Source organism: Lagopus muta, chromosome Z (genome assembly GCF_023343835.1).
Source record: "Lagopus muta isolate bLagMut1 chromosome Z, bLagMut1 primary, whole genome shotgun sequence".
In the NCBI taxonomy this organism is placed as follows: domain Eukaryota; kingdom Metazoa; phylum Chordata; class Aves; order Galliformes; family Phasianidae; genus Lagopus; species Lagopus muta.
The window spans coordinates 20,408,813-20,431,161 of record NC_064472.1 but is presented as its reverse complement, the minus strand read 5'-3'; the positions used below and the strand labels follow the sequence as shown (position 1 = coordinate 20,431,161).

Genomic DNA, 22,349 nt, shown 5'->3' with positions numbered 1-22,349 from the left:
AGGAAATCACCAACGCCACTCCCTCTGAAACAACAGCCACCCGCTAGCTCTTCTCACAGTTAGGATGAAACGGCAGTATTTCTTTCAAAAACAATGACTGCAGAATTGCCATCCTTGGAGATTTTCAGAATTCAGCTAGATACAGTCCTGAATAATCTGACATTAATCATGATGTGAACAAACACTGGATTACATAACGAGCAGACGCTTGTCCTAACCAAAATTTTTCTGCTATGCTCTACAATAACTTAAATTAGAATTAAGTACTATAGAAGACAAATAGATTAATGTTAGACTCGTAAAGACTCTCCCTCAACTTATTTTTCCCACTTCTCCTATGGCTCATATTATGTACAAAGGCAAGGAAATCTGTCATATTCACTTTTCCTATAATCCTCATCTTTATCCATACCACTGAGAAATTACAAATCGAAATACACTGTCTCTGGGAATGTAAAGCTTTCTGTCCCCCAGCGTGTCTCCTAATATGCAAAGTTCAATAGAACTATAGATCAGATATAAGACTAGATGATTAGAATAGAAAATAGAAACTTCTTCAAAATTGCAAGAACTACATTATAATAAGCAGTAGAATTCATTCTGAACTCCAAAAGCTGAGTCCAGGCCAAACAAAGTTTTAAAAGATTAGTAGTAATTGGGGGAAAAAAAAAAAAAAAAAAAAAAAAGCAATATTAGACAAAAGGAACTAAAAATCAGAAGAAGACTAAGTAAATATTACAGGCATGCACCGTAACAGAAACCAGTCTAGTAACTAGTGATAATTTTCTACTAATTTTGTACAAGCTGAAAACTTTTTTAAAAAGTTCTCTGTGGTATTAGTACAAAGCTAATAATGTTTAAAGTCTGGAAAAAAAAAATACCTGTACATTGACTCTTTCATTCACACAAGACAAAACATGAAGAACATGCATTTTCGTGTCACATTCTGTTACTTCCTGAAGAAGTTGAAAGAGCAATGTAAACATGGATTCCAAATACTACAAGAAAAAGAAAAAATAAAGTATTAGATAATAAAAAATGCAACTGATGATGTGAATTGATAGTATTTCAGTGTGCTTACAATACTAAGACATTTATGAACTATCAAAGACAATGATCAAGTGTGCAAAATGCTATTTTTTCAAAACCACATAATTAACATTCACAGTTTAAAGAAGATAAAGAAACCAGATACACTGCGCAAATATGTAACCATTGTGAACATACATCAGTTTGGTGTTTCAGTAAGTGTAACTACAACATCATAAATAAAATTGCATAAGGCTGAAGATCATCTCTGCAGAAGAAACACAGTTTTGATCAGAGCAAAGGTATGGTCATCCAGTTTTGGGGGTCAACAGGTAAAATTCAGATTTTGAACTGGAAAAGACATCTTAAAATATCATTTTTCTTTTGTGAATCTATACCCTAAATCCTGGAATTGGTTGATTGTTCCAAGAGAATTTCAATTAGTACATAATGCAATGAGAATGCAAAGCTAAATTTAAATTATGAAAATAAATCTTTGCTGTATTTATAGCTAGCATTTCACTGTTTACTTAATGCCAGCCATAATAAACGTAATGAACAACAAAATAAGAGAACAACTAGTCTATGACTTTAAGGCATTATTTTAACAACACATCTATATTTAGTATTGATGTGCAACAGCAGGTTGGAATGTACTGTTTGAAATAGACATACTTGAAAGTAAGTTAGAGTGAAAAGGGGATGTATTCACTAAAGACAGCATTCATACCAACTCAGTATGAAAAACCTTAGCATCTGATAACACAGGACATATATATATGTATATATACACACATATATATCAATATATATGTGTGTGTGTATATCAAAATATATATCAATAAAAGCAACAACAGGAAATTCTAATCATCATGCAATAGAGAAATTCAGAATTGTCTGACTGAATACTGCACATTAAAAATATTAAGAGCAGCAGTATGAATCTTTACATGTTTTGCCCTATGCAAAGTACAAGTAAATGCATACACATTCAGGCAAATGAAATGGGAAATTACATTGTTTTTCCTGCTTTCCTCCAGAAATCATACAATCACCAAGGTTGGAAAGGACCTCTCAGATCATCAACCATAAATCTACCAGCTCATGAGATTACATTCATATAAATGACCTTACCGGTAAGAACTGCTCAGTTCTGAATTCAAAGTCATCTACGGGTACATAGCCATTAAGGAAAGTAATACATGTTACACATAGATACAACACTCCAATAAGCAAGCATTTAATGGATATGTGACAATAACAAAGTCAAAAAAAAAAAAAAAAAAAAGGCAGTAAGTTTAAAGCTCACTATTTTTCAGCAACTCTGAATACCTCTGTTAAATATCTAACCAGCATCTTTGTTAATAAAAGGATATTTAACTTCAGCGTTGTAGCTGTTTCAATACGGACCTGAAAGACAAAAGTCAAGACACATCAACCTTATGTCCATTAAGCTTTCTGATTCTCAGCACAGTATCTGAAAACCTGTTGCTTTGATAATTCAATTGTCATGCTTGTTCTACAGCCCTGTAGAAGATTAGTTTACTCTGACACATTTGTTTGTTTTTGTTTCAGGATCCTCAACAGTTCATTTTGCAGCACCCAGAGATACTACCTGGATAAATTGCTTGAGCAGAACCATAGAGGTCAAGAAAAAAATAAACAAAATATCTAGCCTGTGACAAAAACTCATATAAAGCAGAAGGAATTTAACTTGGGATTATCTCATGTCTTGCTGTCACACAAAAAGCAAATAGATAAATTCCACAAGTGGCATGTTCTTTCTTGGTGGATATCTTGGAAAGCTCTTGCTTTGAAGTCACATACTTGACAAGGAAATCCATGCTGTTCTGCTGAAGCTGTATGGAATCAAAGAGCTGCTGGATTGCCAATTAGTAATAATTAAATAACAAGCTAGCTCTGCTTATTTTTGATTGTTCTTGTGGGATTTCTGGTCTTCTTTGCTGGGTAAACATTGGCAGAGTTTAAAACAAACAAACAGGAATGCAGATTGTTAACTTAACGTTACATGATGGTAAATGGAAACTCCAGTTTTTATTCAACTGGCTTAGCAATCAATGCTGTTTCCTGTATTTGGCCAGCAGAGAACAGCTACATCAATGCTTAAGAAGTATTTCTGTTTCGACAGTATAACAGAACAACTTTGTTTTATCAACACAAAGTATCTGCAAGTTAATAAATGACTTCTCACAAGATACTTCACACCTTTGTTTAAAAAAATAAAAACAACACCACAGATTTGCTTCTGACAACAATTTCCCACAATTATCACCTAGCGAGCATCTTAACATTTGGTTTCATGACTGTTGCCAAAATTCCAGAAATGGGCTCTCCCAGAAGGTAGTGTTATGGAGTTTTACAGAAAGCATGGAATTTACATATCACCAGTGTTTAGATGACAAGTGAAAACATCACTTAGTTACACTTACCACTAAGTCTTGGTCTTGAAGCAAATTACGAATTGCCTCATATAACATAGGCCTCAAGTCTGACTTGAATTTTACTGAAATCCACTGTCCAATCAGCCAAATTACTCGTCGGCGTATTGGTTTATACCTCAAAGTAGAAGGGAAAAAAAAAAAAAGTACTCATTAACTCACACTTGCTGTTCTAAAATAATTTGTTATTAAAAGATTCAGTTTTTTAAGACCAATATTTAACTTGCAGACATAAAGAGTTAGGCAAGACAAATCCTACCAAAGGGTTTTAAGTAACAATCTATTTTGCCTCATTACTTCAATGTATTTTTCATTTTATACAATTCTGGCTTTGTAAGTCATCAAAACAGCAATTTAAACAACTTACTGATTCTTCTTTACGTTGAATATATCTAATTTATTAAAAATTCCCATAACTATAAAATAATTGATAAAGCACACCTTCAGAGAGTATGGAAGTTGTCAAAGTAGCATAAATGCAGCACTTCATCAGACTGGAACACAAAGCTAATGAGGAATAACATTCTATTTTTGCTTGAGATTTACTGAGTGACAGAGAAGCAGGAACAATTTCCTACCAAATGCTGCTGAAGCATGTCTTTCAGATGACATAGCCTTCCTGACACCTGTCCTACTATTTATTTAAGCACCTGTGATAAAACAAGTTTCTCCATTCTTGGAATACTCATGCCTGATATGCAACATCATCAAATTCAGATTGTTGAAAAAAAGTATTCCTTTTTTTCCTGGAAAACAGTCTCGGATAGTTTTCTAACCACTATCATTTGAAGAGAAGTTTTAAATAACATTTGACAGCACTACATAGCTGTCTGCCAATAGCAAGTGTTCTCAACTTTGGTGATATTGTAGCACAGTCCATACCTCCAATATGCATTCTTTATAAACACCCACTCCGTGCAGAATCATAGAATAATTCAGATTGGAAAAGATTTAGCTAGTTACTGACTGCTGTGGTCATAGCTGGTATCACTATCACTCTCACAACAGCTGGAGATATTCAAAGAAAACAAAATGCAGCAAATCCTCTGGTCACTGCTAGCAGCACCCAGGTTTTCATTCCAAAACTTAAGCTAGCTGGTGATTATCATGATTGCGTAAAATGTGACCATCTGTGGAAGAGCAGATCATACCCTCTAATCTCTTTTATCTGAACTGCTCGTCTATTCCTGAAGTTGCCATTAAAGCAGTATTTCTAACATGACCCCTTTTCATTACCTTAGAATCATAAAATCCTTAGAGTTGGAAGGGACCTCTGAAGGCCATCTAGTCCAACTCCCCTGAAATGATCAGGGACACCACAGCTCGGTCAGGTCGCCCAGGGCCTGATCCAGCCTCACCTTGAAAGTCTGCAGGGACAGGGCATCAACCACCTCAAAGGCCAACCTGTTCCAGTGCCTTGACACATTCACTGTAAAAGAATTTTTCCTTATATCTAACTTAAATCTATTGTCCTTGGGTTTCAAAAAATTTTTGCGCTGCACACGCTGCATGTGTTGCTCAAGCCTTAGCAGTGCTGCTCTCACCATGCATTCACTGAGCAGCTGCAAAACCCCAGGGTAAGAACTGCCTTGGTAGTCTCCAGTTACAATAGCAATAGAAGCTGTTCAAACAAGCAAGGCTTTCAAGTCACAGACTGACATCTACTGCAAGCTCCTGTCCCCATAGGTATTTCACCCTGAGCTATCACAAATGCCACCCAAACAGTATGATGAGTGATGAGGTGTCTTTCCTACTATAAATATAACTAAATCAGCCATTGAGGATTTCTGCCAGTTTTCACTTATGCTAGGGAATATGGGTAGATGCCATAAATATGCCAAAGCCAGCATGAGCTACAAATACAATTGGCAGCTTTATTCAGAGATAAGTGCTGCTAGAGCACAGTAGCAAAGGATTAAGCATATGTACATTATCTGAATTTTCTCCTGTTCTTCTGACATTCAGCCAAAGCACTATAGCGCTTGACCACTGGTGGGCAGCAGAATGAAACTGCAATCGTGTTTTATGAAGACTAATGAGAAAAAAAGGAAAATACTAGGAGACAACAAGTAAACAACTGTGGTAATTACTCTACAACTCTAAATCAAGTTTATACAGCCAAATGTAAGTAAATAGAAAAAGAGTGTACTGTAATGGCAAGTATTTTAATTTTCTTGAGTTTAGCAGCATCTTTCACTGCACATGAAATTCATCTGTGTTTGCCAAGAATATGCTTAGAATTGCCATTTAAAAATAAAAAAGTCAACTAGTAACTCTTATTCCTTGCAGAAAATGACTTAAAATTTGTAGTAGTTCCTGTAGGCATTAGCATATAAATTAGTTCAATATTTCATTTTACCACACATAACAGTTATCTGAATTTTCAAATACAGAAGAAAAATTGAAAGGTTTTCAAAGGACATTAGGGTCACTTTCAATGACTAATGAAAAAAATGAAACCTAATTAATCAGAGTCAAAGGGTGATTTGGAACCCACCTGATAAGACCACGTGTAATAGCATTTACTGTGCTACCTGGCAGAAGGGTGACAGCTTGAGGAATAGGGAGGAACGCTTCTTCTAAACAGTTGTTGAGACAGACAGTGATGTCTTTCTATCTCTGCTCTGAGATGCCAAAATCATCTTTCAAAATACCATAAGATAGATACTAAAGGAAAGAGGTACTCATACGAAGGTCATCCAGTTGAAGAGGAATTTGGTAGGAAGCAAAACCCCTAGCAGACGGTCTATATAGTACACTTTACATAGAATCAGCTTTAATTATTCACACATCGAACACAAATCTGCCCTCACTTCCCTATTTTATTTCTGGCAGAATGAACCAAAGAGTGCTACAGACGGCTTATGCTTGAAGAGAACAGAGAGCAACAAAAGAACAAATTGCTACCTTAGCTAAGATATTCACAGAAAAACCACTTCCACAGACTTCAGTGAGACCTGGCTGCTTAAAAGGCTATGGAAACTCAGGAGGCCTAAGTAAGTACTTTTAGAAAAGCAAAATCTGATTGTCCTGAGAAAGCTTAATCAAGTTAAATAGCTGAAAGCGGAAGGCTTATAATATCTTAATAGAACATGGAAAGTGGACCTGATAACAGCTTAAATATTATTAACAAAAGGCAAGCTTCATAATCACATCAGTGGCTGTTTACCTATTCATATTTCATACTATGGTCATTTAACAAGTACGTTTCAATACTGATCATTTTTCATGTCTACAATAATGAGACATTGTATCTTACCGATTTATATCAAGAATCCATGTTTAAATGAGGAATACATAACAGTTCAAAATATTTACCTGTTATGAGAAACCTGAAGTTCTGCTAGCAGTTGATTTTTAAACCACTGATCGAAATCCACACTATCAAATAGTTCATAAGCAGCCAGTCCAACCGCATTATACACTGGAGAAAATCAATAGTTATGCTTATTGTTTGCTCAAATGTTTCATTTTTCATTATAAATAATGAGGCAAATTAAAAAAAAAAAAAAAAAGATAATCTGACTGAAAAAATGAAAATAAAACTAATGAATATACTCACAAGAACACTATCAAGAACATGGATGTTTTAGCAAAAGGCATGACAGAAGAAAACTTACAGACTGCTGAAAGCAGTTAAGAGCTGTACGGACAATGAAGAATTCATTCTATTAAGAATGGTTCTGTTACAGCCCTCGGACAATTCTTTTGACATAAAATACTTCAATTTCTAAAATGGATAGAACATCTTCATGAACATGTTGCAGTTCACGTAACTCGTATCATTACGTCTATTACATGAATTGATCTTCATATAATCTTTAAGAAGTCAAGCACATACACAACAGCAGCTCTGTTCCTTCAAAGGTAAAGCAAAATTTAACTTACCAGCATCTTTAATCAGTATAGCACTGGTATCTTCCAAGTTGGTAGTTCCTACAAGACAAATAGTTAAAGAAAAAGGTATAACTAAAACAATGCCAGAAAACTGTTTAAGAGTTTATAATTGAACTAGATATGCTGTAAATTAAGACAGCTTCACTATTTTCAGTTACAATTCAGTATTTCAGTTTTGACATCTTTTTCAGTGAACGTACTGAAATAAAATCCGTTTTCATACTGTACTTCTGACTCATTTTCTCAGAGCTGATCAATTTTAATAGCAACAAAAAGTCAGAAGGTTGTATTTTATGAGCAGACTCAAAATCCACAAGCTAGAAAGACTGTGTCTATCATGTGGTACTACTGCCAGCTGTCATTACCTGGACTTAGCTCCCAAATACTACATACGCATGAGGACATGTTCTTAGTAAAGTAAACATAAGTAAACATTTTCCAAAGTCTTTAGAATTAATATGTTATAAATACCATATAGTACTTTAGGTCTCAAATAAAAAATACTGGGAAATACTACTAGGGGCAACAGGAGCAAGAAATGCATGCATGAGTACATCTCTTAGCGTAAAAGCAGCATCTTTAATTCTTGGAAAACAAATTAACTGCCAAACCTTTTGTAATGAGCCTTATACTATTTCCAGCATAGCAAATCATCCAGAAACTTATAGACATAAGATACGTAAGAAGAGATTCTGGATATGAAGTCAGAAATTCTTATTTTCTGAGTGTGATTTCTATTTAATAGTAGGTACTGATCCACTCCATAAAGTTCAAACGCAAAACAATATAATAAATAAAGTACAGTGCAACCTTACAAACTCTCCAATCCAAAAGGATTGGAGAAAAAGTGATAGACTTATAATCTCCCATGGCCACTATAAATGGTATTAAAAAAAAAAAACAAACTTGAATCTTTTCTCAGCATACGAAGACTTCAGATACTGTATAAAAAAAGGCTGAGCATTTAGAGTAAGTTCTTCAGAACTAGAAAGTATTCTTGACTCTCCAAAAACAAGCATAATTTGAGCTTTCATTTTAAAAGGTTTATTTTTCCCTAACTTCTGCATAAACACAGCAGAACTAACACAAACACAAAATAACATAAAGCCCTGCAAGATTGAAAAGTTCCCTGTTAAAAACAACTTTCATTAAACTTGTTGATGGATCATTCTCAAGAAAGTCTGAAAGCTCACAGCAATAAAAATGCTCCAAATTTTGTCAGCCATCTAGAATTACCTCTACCTAACCTGCATTTTCCTTACACCAAGTTTAGCAATCTTAAAATACTAACATGTTTTCAAAAATACCACATGAATGCACTCACATTCACTCACCACATCCGATATCAGAAGGTAAAACTGTTTCATACAAACGTTTCACAGAAATTTCAGTTCATAAACTGTTTATAAAAGGCAGAGAATGCTACATTTTTTGTTCCTGTATGTTTTAAACAACTCACCTTGCAGACTGTGAACCATTTCTAAAAGTACAGGAGTAAGAGTCTGATTATATTCATGGAAAATATCAATAAAAAGAACTTCCGTACATGGCTGAAAAATTGAAAGAATCTGTTTCAGAATCAAATAAGGGCAATTAAAATGTATTTTAGGCTAAATTTCACATGTGCCAAATATCTTACACCGCAGCCCATAATTTAAAATGTAATATACCATTTCATATTATATAGTATATAAGATTTTGATGAAAGTGTCTATATTAGCAAGCTCTGTGGTACAAGAGTGGATTGGTGGAGTGAAACAGCAAGAATTGAGAAGCCAGCAACTGTAAATATTTCAGTTTTTCACTAGTTTTTTTTTGTTTTTAAATTATTTCTGGTCCAATCAATTCATATGATTGCATACTTGCATTTTGGAAGACACTAGATGTGCAGGGTTGTTTTTTCTAGTTTTAATCTGAAAGTATCCCAGCAAATAAGCTGAGTTCTCTTTGCAAAGCAAAGCATAGCACAGATAACAGAGATTTACTCCAAAAGCACACTAGAATCTGAACTAAAAGGTACAGATGCATCTGAAACATTCTTCATTCATCACATCTGACAAAGCCAGTTTAAACAAGAGAAAACTTTTACTGGATTTAATAACCACCACATAGTACACAATGCAAATGCTGAAGCAAATTCCATGCTCAAACATGGGAAAAAAGTCCATAGCTTCCAGTACATTTTAGAATGTTTCAATACTGGTAAACACACGAAGTTAAATTTATACTAATTCAAATGAAATTTTAATTTATTTTTTTAAGTGTAAGCTTATCTGTCCACCAAGTATCATCTCTCTTAGGTAAAAGTGCACTCATAGATGTCAAATGCTTTATTTCAAATTGAAACACTCACTCTGAGACTGTACTTCCAAGAGTCTCCTCCTGTCTCTTCTACAGCTATTATTTCACAAAGAAAAGAAGAAAGCGTTACTTCAATTCAACTGTGGTTCAATTAAACTTTAGTATTTAGATATGCAAATGTATAATATGTCACAGACAAATGAGAAATCTCATATTATGGAAACATTATGGATGAAGCATTTGTCTATGTAAGACAGTAAAAAAAAAACCAAAAAAAAACAACAACAAACAAAAAAACCCCCAAAACTAGCAACTATTACAGGAGGTAATTTCTAGAGGCAATGTGCATATGAAACTCTTACACCAGTATCCAAATAAACTACAGCCAACTACACCACATATTTCTTACTGAAGCCTTCTGGGTCTTCTTCCCACATTGTTAATTCTTCCTCTGTCAGCAGAAAATAGTGAGTGACTAGTCTCCTACATATCTCCATTAGTGTTGGATATGTGAAAAACGCTGTCTTTATCTTATGTGCTTCAAGAGTTTCAGGACTGCTATCTGAAATGAAATGTATAAAACTCCAGATTACAGTTAAATGGCTTACTGATCAAACGGTACTAGAAAGAAAATAACAGATAAGAAATTCTCATTTGAAAAAAAAAAAAGGCTATTTTCATGGCAGATCTTCATTAACAGGTTTTTGATTTGGTTTTCTTTTATAGCAAGTTAAACTCCTAAATTCATTTAAGAGTTCTCAAGCAGAACTATCAGACTGAATTGTGTTGCAACGCTTTTCAGCTACTACTTCTATGATAAACAGTTTTGCTGTTGCTCTCATATTATTCTTTTACATATAGCATTGCTGAAGAAATCAATTAAGACACACAGATTTCAAATAGTTTCATTTATAGCTATTTAGAAAGCATATCCAAATATAACCTTAAAAATCTAGAGTGGTGTTTTTTGGGTATTTTGTGCTTTTTTTCTTTTTAGTGCATATTTTTTGGTAAGGAGTTAACTCTGCTTATAAGAAGTAGCAATAAATACAAATATTGCATGCTGCACAGCCAACGCAGTTACAGAAAGTAGCAATAAAAATACTGCTTACTATACAGCCAGCATAGACACTATATGCCAGTCAGAACTTAAGAAAAATGATTTTTCTGTATTGCATTTTTTTTTTAAATCATAGAATTGTCAAAATGTCAAGTGCTACAGCTTTTATTAGAATATACTGTGTTCTTCATGCCTCAAGTGACTACACCTCTATTTCAAAAATTCAAATGCAACTTTGATTATTAATAGAAATTTCTACTTGCAAAAACTGGATTTTAGAACATTTCTGTGAATTATGGAATAATACTGAAGTACACGAGTAGTTAAATACATCAGCATTTTGAAGGACTTTAGATGTTTGGCATGTATAGTCCTTCTGACAATACAACACTCATGAAACCTCCTTCTACAATTGGAAAGAGAATCCTAAATGCTTTTTAATTTTGGGCAAGTGTCAAACTACTACGGAATTTTTAAAAAATAAGAATATTGTTCAATGCTAAAGAGAACTATTTTTCATTATCCGTTTACAGATGTATGTATGTAGGGTGCAACAGTCCTACAGAAATAGAAAATAAACTTTTGTTTTCCACTGCATCCCATAAATTCAATGTTTTCTTGTATTTCAGTGTTTCAGTATTTGGTCTTGCAATTAACTAATAATTTCATTAAACTTTTCTCAAGTTAAAGATGCATTAAACTATTTGATGAAAATTGCCAAATTCCATGCCTTTACACTTTTAAAAATGACTTCCATAAAAACTAAGACAATTAAAGGAAAGACATTAGCATTCCTCATAATTTGAAATGACTTCTGCAAGATAATGCCCATATACTTTTAACTATCAAAATAAGAATTACCAATACAGAGACAGAAGCACTAACTACTAAGTATTGAAGCATCATGTATTTCAAAAGAATGCCTTGAAGGAAATTAAGAGCTGGCAACTATAAAAAATGGTGTTAGCAAATAGCAGCAGTACCTTCAATATATTTGGATGGCTTGTAAGCATAGTTTTTTACAATCATCTTGATGAGATTCATGCACTGTACAATAAAGCGCTCAAACACAACTCCTTCACCAGCCTCTGTGAAAACATAGCTCACAGCAAACTCCAATGACCTCTGAATTAAAGGTGTAAATGAAAAAGGATGTTGATCCAGGAAGTCCAAAAGCTGAAATTAAGCAAGTAGAGGAGAAAAAAGATAAATCAAATGACTTTTTTGCAGGTTCCATAATAAATGCCTTCATACACTATCAAAAAACAAGGTGGGTTTTTCTCGCTCATTTGTATGAAGTTATAGAAAATCTAAATTAGGTACAGATGAGTATTTACAGTTAATGAAGAGTTAATTTCTCCATTAAATTCTTGATTCATATTCAAGATGATCATTTTGTTTAAGAAAAACAATACTTGTTATCAACTAGCCCAGCTTGTGAGCAACACGGTTTATAAAACATACGTGACACATTTAAAACCCATTCATTAAATACAACAGATTCAAGACTGGCAGATACATTTCTGAAAAAAAATAAAGAGGAGGGTACTTTATAACAAAGAATTCGCAGTACCCTGCCTTTCTTTAAGAGATCTGTGACCTACTGGTTTTAAGAAACAGACATAACTGGAAAGGGACTTCTACTACTGAAATGGTTATTCAGCAACCAGAAAATTTACTTACCACTTTAGTGAACAGAATTATAGTCTTCTCTAGACGATCTCTGCATACATTTCCTGTCCGTATATTTCTACCTGATAAATCAGATATTTAACACAATCATTTTTTTCAGGCTCATTTATTTCTGGGTAACTACATTTCAAGACATTAATAATGGAGAACAACTTGTTTTATTTGTAGTTCAGGGATTATAGAAGCCAGAGAGAAGTCTATAGCAGAATAAGCTCAAAGTTATAAACAGAAAGTTATGAGTATGAAAAAAGAGTTATTTAATCATTCCTCAGTAGCAGAGAAATTCACTGTAACTGATCTGAACAAAATGTAGTTCACAGAAAAAGCTCAAAGACAAAATAAAACACAAGTAAAATGCTAGTACAGACAAGGAGTAAAAAAAACATACAAAAGATTAAAATGTCCCCGTACAAAGAATATACTACATCCTTATTAGTTTTGCCCATATACACAGAAGACACAGCTTTTATAAAAAATAGAAAAGAGCTATACAGAGGGCACACAAGCAAAAAAAGGAGATATAATAAACTCTAATTTAATTTAGATAGTTCTGCTTGCTTTTTGTAAGGCAGCTTACTGATAAGAAAGTGGAAATAATAAACTTCAGTTTACTCTGAACACTTGAATACTCTACGATCTAAAGAACTATGAAAATTATCAAGTTTCAGATGGGATGGTCTTAAAGTCACTTAATACTTGGAGACTAGCCAAAAATCAAAGGGCCGGAAAGAATATGACTATCGTACAGCAGAAGAAGCAAATAGCTGAATGCAGAAGCATTTGTATTTTAGAAGAGCGAACAGAAATTTTACTCCGGCATCAAACACAGCGGCAGTTTCCGTAAGCTTTCCTAGAAGCAGAGCTCAGAATTCAGACCAGCGCCTCTTATCTAAGTACAGGCTCCTGAGCTAAGTACTTTCATTTGAATAAAAAAACCTATTTCTATTCAATCTCTGAAATAAATTTGCTGAATCCTAAAAGAATGTCCTGACAAGTTTCACATGAATTAAAAGCTTACACTGTGGACAAATGGTGCTGAATGCTGCTAGCTTAAACCACAACTGCATGCATCTGGTAATTTCCTTACAGAAGTAACACTAGCCAGCTATGCTCATGCTTCTGTTGACTGTGTTAACTTGTGGTTGTCTGCTCTGTCACGTATAAAATGCACAATGTACATGTATAAAATAGCTAAATGTGGTCTTTATTTCCCATCTGCTAATTGCGAAAATACATGGCAGAGTCCAGGAAATATGAAAAGCATAAAACTCTCCCAAACAACAAGAGAATTGAAGATTACCTGAATTTTAGTAGCACCTATGCATTTTAACATTTCTATCTTGTCATTCCATCACTTACAATATATTTTTTTTTCTCTCCAGAATAGGCATTATAACAGGTACAGTTTTTGGTGGAACAAAATTTATACTGACATCTTTCCGGTGCCATTTCAAAACCATTTAAAGTATTAGTTCAGCAGTTACAAAAATATGTTTTTGATATAACTGCACTATTCTTATATCCAAATTCCAGTATTTAACTAACAGAGGCACAAGCATTAAGACACTTACTACATTCCAGAAACTGTTTTAGCCGTTCGAACAGTGCATGTAGAAAACCCTGAAAAATATAAAAGTGTATGATTAAAGATTAAGCTTATTTTGTAGTATAATATGAGAAGAAAGTTAGTAAAACTGACGTCAGTTCAGACATGTTACCAGCTCAGACATCTCCTGATCATTTTTAATTAAGTAATTAATTACAGTGGACAAGTAATTTCCCCATGAAACACATAATTAGGTAGCTATCAAACTGCACCTAAACTGACCTTGCTAGTACCACATAAGCAGCAAACGTGTATGCAAAAATATAGACATATGCTTTACAACCTTTCCTCTTGAACACAGCATCTAATTGGATGCATACAACTGCGCCTCAACTCCTGAGTGCTTTTCAGCAGTGGACAGGATAAGGAAAAAGTTTGGGTTTCTTCTCCCTCTCTCTTTTTTTTTTTTTTTTTTCTTCCCCTTTCCATAGATGGGCTGCATACCACAAGCGTTCATCTTGTAAGCAGAAAATACCAATCATGGACAAATATGACATTACATTCATCATTAAGAGAGGACATTCTTCAAATCAGACATGCCCAACCCATGGGCCAACACAGCCTGGCCCAGCCGGCACTGCAGCCCACCCTACCCCACACCAGTTCCTCCCACTGACTGGCCCAGTCCCAGGCACATACCCACACTGCCCCCCAGCAGCCAAACAGCAGCATGTAATGAGTGCTGTCTAAGCTGCAGCCAGAACATGGGCAGGGCGCAGCACAGTGCTAGCTCGAGTTACAGCAAATCAATGTGTGCATTTCGATTCATTGGCTGAACACAGTCCTGTGAACAGCAAAAAAAAAAAAATACGCAGCTGCATTTTCTGTTTTGATAAAGGAATTTAAAGGAACAGATTTCAAAAACGTAAAAAAAAAGATAATAATATCTTTTTTTGGCAATTTGCAACTCTGTTTTCAGGCAAATATACGTAAATATACAAACTGGGTATTTTCAAACGAAGCGTACAAGGTTGCAGCCAGACATTCAACTTAAAAATCTGACTGTCTCTCTCTACTTTTATAAGCCCACTCTTACAGGAGAAAAAAATAAAAACATTCCTCTCTCTACAGTCACCCTTATTCATATCATTGCTTTTTGGCAGCACATTCACTGGTGAACAACTGTTTTCAAGGCTGAAGTACAGGAGTAACATTTTACCCCAAATCTCTGACAAATAGCTTGAGAGCTCACTAAGAAGTGCAGCCACTGCCATCAAACCAGGGACTGATGCGTTCATTTCACAAAAACAAGGCCACGTGTCCCACTATTTCTGGGTTTTTGTTGTGCATTTTTTGTTTTCATAAAAAAGTATTAAAGATTAAGATAAGTTTTGTTACTAATACACATGACTGATATAATATTTTATGATGGCTGCTCCAAAAGTAATGCCTGCTATTTTGATATACTGGCCCAAGGTATCAAAGGTGGATGCTGGTGGTATAACAGTTGAGGATGAACCTTCCTGTCAATATTTCATTATAATGTGAAGCCATGAAACAGATGGCAGCAGAGGGGCAGTCCGACAAAATGGTGTCTGATGTGTAAGCGTAAGGAAGAAAAAGAAGTGTATCACTAGATTCCATCATGTGGAAAAAATGGCACCCACTGACATTCACCGACATTGAACATTGATTGAGACTAACTGCACAGTGGACGTGAGCACAGTGAGGCACTGCGTGGTGTGTTTCAGCAGCAGCAGCAACAGCGGGTCACCTTCACTGCTGCAGACTGTTACAAGCACACCATGTAAGCTCTTGTTCATCACAGCAAAAAATACATAGCTGATAGATGACAAGATTGAAAACTAATGTTTTACAGCTGAGATTTTGCTCTACCAAATAGTGTTACTATATTCAATCTGTTGTAGTTTCCATGGAAATAAATAGGAGGCATTACTTTCAGAGCAAACTTGGTGTTATGCACCCCAAGACAATTTCTGTTTGCTCAGCACAGCCCAGGCAGCCAAAAGGTTGCACAGGCATGCATAAAACAACCTTTAAATATGCTCTAAAAGGTGAAACAATACCTGAAGATTTCTAATGTAAGTATAGAAACAGTTGAATGCTCCTTACCATCACCTCTACACTTCGATGAGGTTCTACAAATCCATGGACTGTTAGTTTACGAAGCACTAGAGAAAAAAAAATTACTGGGTAGATATTTCTCAGCCCTTGCTCCAAGAGATTTCATAACATGCCTAGTTGCTGTGTGTTTCTTCCAATTCTCCAAATAAAAGATCAATTTTGGGTTTTCAGATGGTCCTACTATACATACCATGATGATAATCTTACTGAATTATTTTAAAATTCAATATATGACATGAAAACTAATTAAGAAAACACTATGTTACTGAATCATCGAGAAGAATTCTGCAGAAGTTTTACATATTCACCCATTAAGGAGCTGGTTTTACAAAAGGAGTAAGTCAGATATGGCCCACAAATCACCTTATTTATTTTTTCAGGCTTTTTACTGCCAGAAACCCAAAGCAGCCCTATGCCACAACTTCTGAAATGTCTGAAAACTGTTATCAACCACACTGCAGGTATGCACACAAATATTTTATTTCCTCAGTGTGACAAAGTACAGTACAAACACACATTCATTTCACTGATAAATTCTTGAGCATCAGTCTAAACTGATCTAAAAATCTAAACTAACTGATATGGCTATATCTCTTCACTGATCATAAGATGAACTTAACACAAACTTATTGATCAGCTTCCTCAGTTATGTGCTTAAAATAAGACAGACAGATGCAAACCTGCATTATAACACACACACAAATGCTTCTTGTCATGCCCCTCTCTTTCTCATCTCTTAAACACTGACTTCTTCCCACAAGTATATCAGAACAGTGCATATAGAGGAACAAAGGTACTTTATTCTTTTACCAATGCACCATCTTCACCCTGCCTTGCTAAAGGCATGCCAAAAGAGGCCTGTTTACTCAATAGGCATGGATTTGTGACATATTGTTAAGACTCTTTACCAGAGAAGTCTTGATCATTTGAAGCGAATTGTATCATGACATATTTAATATAATTTGATATTATTACCTTTCAATGACAACAAGGTTCTTTCTAATGAATTTGAGGCAGCAGCTTCGTTCCCTGTGCAAGCCTGTTGTAGGAAAGTATCTGTATGATGATTCCACAAGGAACATGCAAAGCTATAGATTCCAGATGCAAGCTGAAAAAGAAAGATCAACAATGTATGTAATTTTCCAACTCTACCTACTATGATAAATTTGTAAATTTTAAAGGCCAGTTTAGGCTTAAATTATTACTCTACCTTCTTGTATAATATGGACAACAGTGTCTCACTCACTGCTTTGCTGTACGGAGTTGTACAGAAGATGTTTTCCAAACTTCTTGTTTGGAAAAAACTTCTTGTCTTATCTCAAATATATTATGACAGATTCAGCTGCTTCCCAGGCTACCTGTTCTGTGACTCTACCACTTTAAAGGCAACTATATAATCCCCCTTTCTTAATTGATTTTCACTGATTCTAGCTATAGAATAGGCTTCAAAAGCTCAAATCTCTCCTGATTGCCTCCTCTCACTAGAATTAAACAATTTGTCTCACGGCATCGCTAACAAGTGAATCAGCTTACTCTGGGAATACAGGTAGGACTGACATGTATGTATCTAATCAAGTTGTATTGAATGATGCCTCCACAAACTAATTTCTATGATAGCTCTGAACTCTGACTTCTACTCACACAATTTAAAATATAGCATGGCTGACAGTATTTAAAACAATAACTGCTTTATTAACAATAGCTGGGGAAAGAGAATCACAAATACCTTCACTACCCATTAGGAGGACCCATCACATTTTTTTACATTTGAAATCATTTAAATATCTATTAGATATTGCAATAAAGCAAATTATAAAGATCTAGTCACAGGGCTAGACTGCCTTAAATTTACTTAGTCAATGAAGTAGGAAAAGATTGATGGTGGTAGTAATGAAAGAAGAACAACCATCAAGTATTATCATATGTGAAAACTGCTCAAGATGAAAAGTAACAGTAAAATCAAAGATGAAAGACTTGTTCAGTGTTAAATCTCATAGGCTGCCAATGACCATGAGGATTTGTACTGAAGTTTCCTATTCTGGACCATACTTCAAATAGTTGTCAATCTCTAAAGCATCAAAGAAGTAAGACAGAAGTTGTGCAGAACTTCGCACTTGCATGATTAAAAAAAAAAAACAACAGTAATTTCTGGAAAACATAGGAGTACCTGGTATCAAATTTACTTCCTGTTAGTTCATTCAAATATCTTCCATCAAGCTGCAGTTTCTACAATTTTTTTGTTTTGCTTTTTTTTTCAAAGAATCATGATGGCAGGTAGAAAATATAAATATTTTTAAAGCAAAAAAATTAAATTGTAGGGAATGATATTGCTAATGTGTCTTCATGGAAATAATACTGCCGCTTCTACTACTTCAGCTCTTCATGTATTACTGTTCCATACTGTTCTCAAAATACAAAAGATCAGATGTGGCAAACACTACATGTTACGTTCATTGAAGACTGCTTTCCAGAAATTAAAAAAAATTGTTGCATAGAAGAAAACGATCATATGAGTTTGTTCAATAGCTGAAACCATCAAAGAGGATATGATCACAAATACAAGAGCTCTATTAACATCATCCTTACTGCTCCTTTAATTCCGAAGTTTAAGGAGTTCAAGAAATTTGAAACAGAAAATAAAATATGAGTGAAGAACTGTCAAAAATACCCAAGCTAGCTGTACTAGGAGATAGTCTTTGAAAGCCTGCTCCTTTCCTATGACAAAAAAAATCCACCACAACAAAACAGTAAGTGAAATGTGACAATTTGTTATTTTTCTTTAAAAGTGCAGAGAAATATTAGAAAGGTAAAATGTCCCCTCAAGATTATGAATATTTAAAAGTAAGAATTAGGATGAAAAACACTGTTCTCTTTCTACTACACATATTCTGAAGTGCAGTCACTAAAAAATTGGAAAAATGCTTAAAAGCTCTGTTATTTGTCATGAGAAAAGCTCCACTGTCCAAGAGAAGTCAAATGCCACTTAAGAGATGTGAATTCCCTTTACCAGGAGACAGAAGAAGCAAACCTCAAAGTCTGCTGTTTCTAAAATAAATCAAAAAAAACCTTATATGTCAATAATATCATAGTATCACATGCTTAAAAAATTTTCTTTTTCCACTTGACATTCAAAAAGCTGTGGATATATACAGTTCAGATTAAGGTGTTTTGGGTATTTTTTCCTCCATTGTGTACAACACAGTGAAACTGATGTTTAATTTGCTACATCTAGTTAATTACATCACATCACTGGCTAACTCCAGATTGGACTGCAAATACAGCCAAAGACAAATTTGCATTCTAAACAGCAGACTCTCACAATGGAAAATGCAAACTCCATGAGGCAAAATTTGGTGCTTTCATTCAAATCCTATTTTCCAATTAACCTGGAAAAAGAAGTTGATCTGACGAAAGCCAAATCATCACAAACACATTTCAACGGACAATAAAGGAAAAAATACTGTGGTAACGGAGTCTAAAATCCAGCATTTTTTAAATACCATTGAGATAAGAAAAACAGTGCTAGTTTATATATTGTAAGATCTGCTTTACAATATGTTAACAAACACCTGATTTACACAGACTGTACTGCAGATTAAACTCTGCTTCTTAATACAAAATGTTATAAAAACACTCAAATCAGATAAAAAAATGAATAAAAGTTTGAAATACATTTGTTTCATATAGAAATTGACTTTCAAGCACTTCACATTGTACATATGCCCAAAGTAAGCACATTTCTGTTTCAAGGGCAGATGTAAAAGTCTACGTAACTGCCATTATTTCATTTTCAGCTAACCAGAGGGACGTGACAAGCATATAAGACAAGTTGTTTGCTTATGCTGTGCAATACTGTATCACGTTACTTACATCATAGAAAAGTTTCCTGTCTGCAGCAAGTCGCTTGGATGCCAGGGTCTTCGTAACATGATAAAATGTAAGTAATGCTCTGTGCTGTCGAAGATCATCTTGGACTTTCACAGATTCTAGAAGTGTGGGTATAAGTTCTGGCCATTGCCTTGGGCAGTCCACCCTGGCAACTTTAGCAATCAGTACAGAGATCTGAGTTGCTATCTGAAAACAAACAAACAAACAAACAAAAAAACAACACAAAAAACAATCAAAACAATACACAGGTACCATAAAGTCTAAAATCATTCAGGAGACAAACACTGCAGAATTTAACAGCCAAATAAAACTTGAATTTATAAAAAGCTAGTACGGACTTATCAAGTTTTTGCATCTTTTTTTTTTTTTCCTGAAGCTATTTAAAGTAAAGTTTTAAAGCACAGAAAAACAATTTCTTCAACTTTCTGATTAAATATTAAGTAAAATGCTAAACTGGCAGTAATGTTTAAATTTTGCATAAAGATCATAAAGAGATCAAAGTTCTTTAGGAACTAGCTTAAAATATTAGCTAATAATTCCTCCCAGAATCTCATGTTTATATAAGCAAGAATCCATTAGCAGAAGGCAGGCTGATTCATCTAGCATATGAATATTTAGAGCTAACGTTAATGGCCCAAAACTCAAAAACAACTCCTTATTCTAATCAAAACAGTAGCTTAGTCACTTTAAATTGTATATGACTAGACAGTATCCTACTAAATCTTTATTATGTTTATGTAAGTCCACTTAAGCTGCGATTAGACACAGGGCAGCAATACTGCTTAGGTGGGTCTATGTGTCAGCATTCTCAACAGTTCATTCCTGTTACACCACTGCCACCACCCTCCCTAGTGCTGTTATACTGAGAGACAGATCAGTGTACGAGCACATCTGAAAAAAGAAAGTCACTGAGGAGAGGGAGTGGAGGAAGTCATTTTTGGGTGAAATAATTCCCTGAATATCCCACATATCTGCATAAACAGCAAAGGGTAACAAACTGTCACTGCAACCAGCAACAGAACAAAAACCAAAACTAAGGAACAACAACAAAAGATGAATTATGATATACATTATGAGACCGGATCTCACTTCATCATGAAGATGTGTACAACATGCAACATATAAATTAAAACTTGTAAATTTTATTATTATTTTAAAATATTTTGTAAAGAAAGAAACCAATTCAAGTATAAATCAGTTTCTCATTACTGACCTGATTCACTGGTTCATTAAAGTTGGCAATAAGTCCAGCACGCAATGTTGTTTTTTCTTCTTCAGAAAGAGCACTGTCAGGATACATTTATTAGAATATAATTTTATTTCCAAAAAACCTCAATAATCCTTATTTAGAGTTGTCACTACTGTTGGACAATTACTGCAATCTGTGCATTGTAGTGTCTGGGTGAAGATTATCAAACCAAAATATTTCAAGAAAATAGCATACAAACGTAAATTATGAAGAGGTCATCCCTTGTTTTCAACTATCTCAAGGTATTTGAAGAAAAAGTGAAACGCTCAAGTATTACAAGGTCTTTTGGCATCAGGTTTTACTGTAACTTACATAAACTCAATTGGTAAAAGAGAAAGTTCACATACAGAGTAAGATACATATATATTGAGACAAAAAAAACTATACAAAGTAAAAACTGACTCTAATTAAGGAGTTAGTGTACAGTTATTACTGTAACAATTGTGACGAGCACTTTCATTTACTCACAGAAGAAAAATTTCCACTGTGCCTGTATTTTTGTTGTTGTGTTTGCAAATACACAAAAGCAGCATAAAATTTCCAGATACACAGGCATAATCTGAATGGTTCCCACAACATGAAAGGTACTAATAATGTACCTAAGAAATCTAATTGCAATTGATTACACATGCAAATTTCAGTGATTGTAAAGATATGTCACTTTGAAGAACAGCAAACAAAGAAAGTGTTTCAATTGTTCAACTTCACGATTTCCTTTATTTTGTGAGCTTATGAGAGCCTTTGCCTGAACTGTCTTTTCTGTCAAGCATACTAAATGGACATTTCAGAACCAGTAAATCTACAATTCATTGCTACAGGTAAAAATATTTTAAGTTAGCTTTGGCATTTACAAGCAAAGCAAAAGAAGAAATCCCTTAAACAGAGAAGTTTATGATAAACAAAGTGGACAGAAAGCTAAAGAATTTAAGAAATTAATTAGGGTCCAAGCGGTATAGTGTGTTTTTATGTGACGTACGTATACAAGTCTCTAACCACTCACAGGAGCGCCAAAGAATTTACCATCCAGATAGTCCAACACTGACATCTGCTGGACACTACAACTCCAGCTCCTTATTTACGCAC

The 22,349-nt window shown here is 34.4% G+C and overlaps 1 protein-coding gene across 5 annotated transcripts in view; it reads right to left on the bottom strand.

Moving 5' to 3' along the window:
- Window positions 1–22,349, bottom strand: part of IPO11 (importin 11) — a 483,265-nt gene that overhangs the window by 40,058 nt on the left and 420,858 nt on the right. For all 5 annotated transcript variants that reach the window (XM_048930643.1, XM_048930638.1, XM_048930639.1 and 2 more), the window contains 16 exons: window positions 21,231–21,303; window positions 20,000–20,203; window positions 17,105–17,237; window positions 16,118–16,176; window positions 14,010–14,058; window positions 12,430–12,500; window positions 11,730–11,922; window positions 10,096–10,248; window positions 9,739–9,782; window positions 8,845–8,935; window positions 7,377–7,424; window positions 6,807–6,912; window positions 3,480–3,606; window positions 2,406–2,439; window positions 2,164–2,204; window positions 882–998 (listed from right to left, as the gene is read on the bottom strand). In XM_048930643.1, the coding sequence (XP_048786600.1) occupies window positions 882–998; window positions 2,164–2,204; window positions 2,406–2,439; window positions 3,480–3,606; window positions 6,807–6,912; window positions 7,377–7,424; window positions 8,845–8,935; window positions 9,739–9,782; window positions 10,096–10,248; window positions 11,730–11,922; window positions 12,430–12,500; window positions 14,010–14,058; window positions 16,118–16,176; window positions 17,105–17,237; window positions 20,000–20,203; window positions 21,231–21,303 (1,543 nt within the window). The remainder of the gene's footprint in view (window positions 1–881; window positions 999–2,163; window positions 2,205–2,405; window positions 2,440–3,479; window positions 3,607–6,806; window positions 6,913–7,376; window positions 7,425–8,844; window positions 8,936–9,738; window positions 9,783–10,095; window positions 10,249–11,729; window positions 11,923–12,429; window positions 12,501–14,009; window positions 14,059–16,117; window positions 16,177–17,104; window positions 17,238–19,999; window positions 20,204–21,230; window positions 21,304–22,349) is intronic.